This window comes from Buceros rhinoceros, unplaced genomic scaffold (assembly GCF_000710305.1).
Source record: "Buceros rhinoceros silvestris isolate BGI_N320 unplaced genomic scaffold, ASM71030v1 scaffold5452, whole genome shotgun sequence".
In the NCBI taxonomy this organism is placed as follows: Eukaryota; Metazoa; Chordata; class Aves; order Bucerotiformes; family Bucerotidae; genus Buceros; species Buceros rhinoceros.
Window position 1 is genome coordinate 39836 of NW_010397048.1, and position 7737 is coordinate 47572.

The 7737-nt window shown below is 34.9% G+C and overlaps 1 protein-coding gene across 1 annotated transcript in view; it reads right to left on the bottom strand.

Annotated features, from left to right (window-relative positions):
* Positions 1–7737, bottom strand: part of IDE (insulin-degrading enzyme) — a gene marked incomplete at its 5' end in the record, with an annotated part of 58691 nt that overhangs the window by 31183 nt on the left and 19771 nt on the right. The window contains one exon of the mRNA XM_010146087.1: positions 826–928. Within this exon, the coding sequence (XP_010144389.1) occupies positions 826–928 (103 nt within the window). The remainder of the gene's footprint in view (positions 1–825; positions 929–7737) is intronic.

Below are 7737 nucleotides of genomic sequence, written 5' to 3' on the forward strand. Positions count from 1 at the left end.
GGGAAAGAGAGAAATATCTGGGAAACTAAGTTGGAGTAGGCTATCAGCAGGATTAAGCTCCGAGAAGGAAGACTAAAGATAAAAAAAAAAAAAAAATTGAAAAATCAGCAGTAGAGTGGAAGGTGGTTCTACGTCTCGTTGCTGGTATTGTGAACTCCAAATGAAAGGTATTAAACAAGGCAAGAATTCTAATCAAGACGACAGGTACGCACAAGCTAAAGGAAGTAAAGTGTTTCTATGCAATGCCTGTTCAAAGCATGCTCAGCAGGTCTAGCGTGTATTTTACAGCCATCTCTTCTTAAAAGAAAAGATAAATAACATGTTTCAATACAGATTTGCCCACCTTCTTTGCTGAAGTTTTGATTTTTAGAAAGTCATTTAACTGGTAAAATATATTCATTTTCCAAGTTGTAAGAAAACAACTTCAGAAACACAGTTACATATAGCAGTTGTAAAAAGATTCATTTCCTCAGAACAGATTAGTTTGCTAACATTTAATAGAGACTTCTAAGCTTTAAAAAGTTAATGCTTACATTTTTAAGTAGCCACTGCATATTACGGATCTTTCATACAAAAAATTGTGTAACATTCCCTGTACTTATCATGGTTTAAAACATGAAAATGTACCTGTCCTGTGTAATACATATTTGATATCTGAACACCAATGTAAGAGACGTACTCATCATAATATGAACAGACTCATTGTACAATTTTCATGCTACAGAGGAGCAGATTTAAGTTCTCCCTTCAACTCAATTAGAAAATTAAAAATTTACCCTGTCTTTCACTTGCAGATAATAGAATATATTAGAAGCTTTAACATGCCTTAATAACTTCATCAGAAATCGCTTCTTGCTTGTACTGTGTTCCATACCAGTCTTCTGTTCGATCGGTTTTTCCTTCAAAGGACTTGGAAACTATTGCAACTCTGAAAACAAAAAGGCAAAGCACTTTGGCATGAATGTGTCTGAGAAAAGACTTGTGAGAAATTATTCAGAGCATGTATTTATTTCTGGAAACAGTCCCTGGACAATTACAGAGTACATTTCGATATACCGAACAACACACTAAGGTTAACCACAAAATCGGGTTATCAGCGTCATTTAATTTCACTGTTTTCTTAAGTGTAACAACATAGATTTACACAGAATTACTGCTGCATACGATTCCTGGTTTTTAGACTTTGTCCTTGTTCCACGAAACACAGAAAGCAGATCTTGAGATCTTCTACAATAGTAATCAAGTGACTACAACATTCTTCATACCACTTATATTAACATTCAGATATGTGAAAATACTGATTACAGAAATTTTATTCCAGACCTAGCATTTTAGACTGTTGTTGCAGTTTCACTCTCCCATTCGTAATCTAATAGTAAGAACTCCTTCATTTGTATCATTCCTATATTCTCATTTCAGATTAATATGTTTCTCCCCACCCCCTTTTTTTTTTTTGAGGGAAAGGGAAGAGAAGTAGGAAGATTAATATCTTTTATAGTCAACACAATAGAATTATACTCAGTTAGAAACCTAGGAACATCAAGTTCAACTCCCTGCTCCTCACAGGACTACCTAAAACTGAATCATATGACTAAGTGCATCATCCAGATGCTCCCTGAACTAAAGGGAGGAAAGTAAGAGGAAATCTAGAATAAAGAAAATTACAAGCTTATGAGTATTTTTTCAGTAGTCTTCACAACATGTATCAAGAAAACTCCTTTAATTCTTAACTACCTACGACACAGAAGAACGTTCAATGGAAATAAGTAGTTAGCCTTAAGAGTACACAGGTGTTTGTAAGAATTCTGAAATGGTCAAAAAAGGTAGAACGATTACCTCCTACATATATTTAACAATCCTTGGATGCTAAAGAGCGCAGTAACAACCTTTGTCAAATCTTGTGCAGGTGGCTAACATACACATTAAAACATCAAAATATATGCAATGTAAGTGATATGGGTTTGGTTTTTTTTCTTAATTACAATTTCTTCAGGCCAGAAACACTGTTGCGTTCTAACATGCATAGCAGAGCACGGCATAAATCAAAACAGGCATATGGATGTGCCTCAAACTATAGGGTTTTACTTTACGAATATGTTACTGGAGAATACTGCTGGGATGAATTTGGCAATGCACTGGAAAGCTTAAATACGCGAACTATTAGTACTGTAAATGCCTCATCCCTCCTTTTTCATCTGATGTTTACATATAAATCACTAAATGATCCAAGACGATTGAAGACAAAGGATTCTGCTGTATTTAGTTCTAGATTCTCCTATTACAAAGGTTTTCAAATTATTAACGACTTAATCTTTGCATTGCAGTTCAAGTAGCAGGAGAACAGTGGGATAAAAACCCAGCATTAGATGCATTTAAAGAAATGACAAGTGCATCTCAGTCACATGAGACTGTAAACACACATTCACTAGATTCAAATATTGAAGCAAGACTTGCATCATAGACTGTCTAATTTTGAGACTATTTTAAATCACGCACACTGAAGAGGGGCAATCAAATCTCACGTTTCAGAGATGCAGATTTCTTCTGGGTTGAGGAAGGGAGATATTTTCTATTCCCCAACTTTGAAAGAACCACATAATTAGCACAAACATGCGCAGACATACACATGCACAGAACAACCCTTGCTACTCAGCAAAAGTTATGCCATATCCAAACCAGAAGGAGAATATTCATCTTTGAGATACAATATTTCATCTCTCATTGCAAATGGCAATAGAAATTACTAACATTTTTGAGACTTCATATAAAATGGTTTCATATCTGTTTGCATGTTACATATATTTTATTTTTTATGCAAAAACAACAATACTAAATAAATATTTATCAGAACCTAAGCGCTTTAATCCTAAAGAATATCTGCTCTTGCAACACAACAGACACCAGCCCAGTCAACAAGGAGAAATCTATTAGAGAGATAGTTGTTCACATCAAAATGAGCCACAGAAATATGCTATTATGTTCTGCATTTTAACTTGGACAGCTGGTGAGCAAAAGCTCTATCATGTACAGTTTAAGTTGCTAAGAGACTATAAACCCCATAAAATATAGTAGAATTTCAGAGCAACCTACCAGGCCCTTCCGTTCACTAAATAAAAAATAAAAATAATAATAAGCCTTAGGATGAAAGGTTATCCTGATTATTCCAATAATCATGCAGTCTGAGCAGCAAGACAAAGGTCATTCATGTTACAATACGCAGATGTCTATTAGTCAACACTCCTTCCTTCTACTCTTCTCCAACATACCAATGCTCAAGCATTAGTGACAATCCAAGCACCTAAACATCTGCTGTAGGAACATACTAAAATTAAAGAGCTAAAAATAATTCTGTCTGCTCAACTTATAGAAAGTGCAATTGTGGAAATCAGCATTCAATTCTTCAAGCAATTCTGCTTCAAGGGGTCCTCCCACCCTCCTATACTCCAAATCACCACTGGCATGATTATTTATATTTTCAGCTCTCAGAAACATACCCACAACCCCATAAAACAAACCAAAAGGCAATTCGTCTGCCTGAAACTTACAACCTAAACAAAGATATAAGCACCAACAGCAACAAACACCAGGACAAGGAAAGAAGAGGGAGAAAAGCAGCATTACAGGTAGAAAACCAATGCTACGCAGTTACTTAAATGTATCATCATGCATCGTTAACGTTAACAGTTACGCAATGTTACATTTGCTTTTCATTTCTGTGCCATGCAGTATAGCACTGTGAACATCCACTTGGTTTAAGACAGCATTGAAATGCACTGGAAAAGCAAGACAGGCAATCTGTAATAGCATCTGTTTATAACCATGAGCTCCACCAGCACAGTTATGTTTCTGAGCTATTCATGAACACAGCTGAAACTATAAATGCAATTTACTTCTTGTAAATGCAATGTACATTCTTGTTCATGCAAACTGCTGCATGATCAATTTTTAAAAGCAAGCACAATTTCTATGATGTGATACATATTCACTAGATACCATCTTGTTTCTTGCTCTCCTGAAATCTGAAGTGAGGCTACAAGTGATGAAGTCACAGAATACTGTTGCTTGGGGAGAACACGTGCTTTAAAATTAATGTACTTCCCAGGAAGATTATCAACCATTATATTCCAGACTCACATAACAAAACTCAAGCTTCTAAGGGTGAAAAAGTAACCAACTTTGAGACCACAGTATTTGTTGTATTAGTACCAGACATATCAAAGCAAATTTGTTGGGAAGCAAAAAAAAATTTATACTTAAAAGGGAACAATTGCTTTTTTTAGGAACTAATTTAAACTTTCTCTTCCAAATGATGATATTGTCCAACAATGGAAAACATTACACTTACCTTATTCAAATGCATAAAATAACATGACTGAGACAAAACCTGCAAAAGCCTAGATTTTTTTATAACTTACCTCAAAACCATCAGTAGAACTGATGTGAAGCAATATAGGCTATATATTTAAAGCCACTTCCACACAAATCTCATTAGAGAAGAGAGAAAGAGGAGAAAAGACATGCAGAGATGTTGCTGCGGTGCAGCATTCTAATCATTCTGCAGAAGCACAAGTTATTTGTTAGGGTTTGACAAAACTAAGCTCTATAAACACAATGGTTTGTGTGGGGAAACAAGTGAAGAAATTGTCATTTTCAAAACCTATACTCACCTACAATGCAGTTAAAAAATAAACACATACTTCCATATTTTTAACGTGTTTACAAAGACGAGCATCACTGTCTGCGCTGAAAAAACTGCTTGCTCAGTATCTGTGAAATTCCAGCCCTTTCTCTATCAACATTTTTGGCATTCATTTTCTTTTTCTTCCCTCTAGGATAGTACTAGTGCTGTACTTCAGATATCAAGAGGAAAAAAGTTCATTTACTACCCAGGGGAAAATGTTCTTTAGTTGCTTAATATGATGAGTCACTAGCTTCTTAAAATTTTAATAAGAGCATTTATTCTGCAGATGATGAGGGGAAAAAAATTGTGTTGGAAATGATAGGAAAATTACATTCTTCAGCTAAGATTGCGACACATGCCAAGTCTATTGCCTTGTCGTCACAGATGGCTGGCAAAACCCAATGCAGTTTGAAGAAGTAAAAATGATACTTATATTTAAAAAGGTTTCTCTCCTAGGGAAATTAAGCCACTAAACACAATGAGTAGTGCGTGGGGGCAGGAGGAGAATATGAAAACTTCCTGTTATGGTTCAGTCAAACAGAAGCACATATGGATACTTGCTACCATCTGTGAGTATGGATATTCTTCCATACTTTTTTAACAGCATAGTTTGTTAAGAAAGTAGCAGTCGAAAAGCCAAACTTTTAAAAGAGACATTGAACAGTAGCCTCTAACTCTGAGTGCAGCTACTCCAACATAGATGCCAAGAGAAGTCCTTATTGTAGGTGAATTCCAATAGGGATATGAAAAGGAAATTATAAATAAAACCACAATATGAAGAAAAAATTCAAATCAATGGAAACTAAATCACTGCAAGACACAATTTATGCAAGGCATAAAAAGAAAAAAAAAAGAAAAAGAAAAAAAAGAGGAAAAACAGCCCCAACAGGTAAAGTTAGGATGATGTGGCACATAATTCTTTCATAAAAAGGGAGAATAGAAAGGTATACAAGAGCATAAATATCTGTAAATGGCAGTTAACCAGAACACACATAGATATTTAAAAGCATATAATCACAGTTTTTTAATGACTATATACAATTTGCTCAACCAAAGACAAAGAAAGAAATAAGCTGCTGGACTGATAGTTTACTACATGCATGTAGAGAGAGATGTAATAAAAAGAAAAGTAAAATTCAAGGGGACCCTTTTATTAGTATCTATAATCTCAACTCATTCTTTGAAGAGAGCCCACCAGAAGTGCAAATCCACAGTGGCTTTCTCGAATCTTTGTAACATACGATGAAATCACTTTAAGTAATATTTATCTAAATTGTTTGGGGTTTTTTTCCCCCCAAAAAAGACATTTTATCTTGCCAGCAATTTAAAATAAAATAAACCATAAAATTATATTCATTGTTGTATTTTACTATACTTTGAAGTATCTTAGTTAAGTAAAAGTTGAAAAAATCCTAGTTAACTTCATTCTAATTTTAATTTCAAAAGGTAAGCACATAAAATGTGTCTAAAAGGAATACACTACTACATACAAGTTAACATTTTGTTTCAATCACATGAAAATAGGAAGGACTAATTAGCTCCGATCTTTAAAAGCCTGATGACCTGAATAAAAAAAAACCTTAATTCCCACTAAAAATGAAAGGACTTTTACGTCTGAGAAAAAGTCAGCTTGCAGTCATTATCACAGAAGCTACACAGAAACACAACTATAACTTTAGAGTCTACACTGAAAAAAATTATTATTTAGAGAAGCAGGAAAAAGCAACACGACACTTAGGAATCTCAAATTTGGTTTGGTGTTTTCAGTGTCTTTTTATATCAGTTACGGTTTTGAAAAGGACCGTCTGAACACAAGGAAAACTAAGATGTGAATGTATAGTTGTTATGGCAATAGCAAACACCAGTATGGTTTTAGCCTACACATAACAAGCAACACATTTATCATTGCTCTGACCATACACCATTCAAAATCAAAGTATGCCTGCTGCTACATCATTACAGGCCTCCTGCAGGCCTCATTTGATCCACGCTAGATCATCAGTGCTTCGCTGAATTTTGCTGTTACAACTGCACTTAATCAGTCTTTGGTCACTCTAGTTTGCATGTTTTTACAGTTAAGCCTTAACAGGACAGCTGTAGGCATAGCTGTGGATATTCAAGCTTCAGAGAACTGAACTACTTGTATTTACTATCTTTAAGCCCTTCTCAAATCTCTGCAACAAAAAGAATATACAATTTCTTCTTCTTAACAACAACCTGAAGAAGCCATAAGCCAGGTATATTTCAGTTTTGAAAGTCCCTTCATCTCCCAATATTTAGCTTTGTAATATTTGTAATATTTAGCTTAAAATCATTGTAATCTATTTGTTCAGCCAGGTAGAGTGAAAAGACAATGTGATTAGTCCTAAGAGAAGATTAAATGCAACGTTTGTTCCAGTAAGAACAAGCTAGAAGAAAGGAAGGTGACAAGACGACCCACATACACACAGAAGTTACTAGATGACCAGCCCTCTCTGATCACAAGCTTGCTTGATTTCAGCCACCATCATTTGCTTCCGTTATGAAAACTTTAAGACAATCCTCTACAGAAAAGCATACCTATCCCATCAAATTTAGTTTACAAAACACCCCCACCACTGAGCCTCTACAGTTGAAAATCACATACACAGCATTCAAAACAGGCTTAATTTGAAAAACTGGGATGAAACAACTATCTCCACTGACGCATCAATGCTTCCCAGTTGCTTCCAATACTAAAGCCGATCATTTTCAGTTGGTATTTCCTCTAGGTGTGCTCTGTCTTGAAAAAAATTTTATTATTTAAAATTAATCCATAATTTCCAAATGTAAAGAATACTCCCATCTTCAGCAAGTTACTTTGTGAAATGTGAGAAGACTGATGTAACGCTACAAAATTACTATAAATAAAGGATAACACACAATAGTTAACAATTCTTTTCTTTGGTTACTAAGGTTTCGAATAAGTTATGGCTAAATTCTCTTTTCAGAAATACTTTTTCCTCTCTCTCTAATAATATTCTTGCTCATTTTGCTCTTCCCCCCCCCCCCCCCCACCACCACTTCTTTTTTCTTCA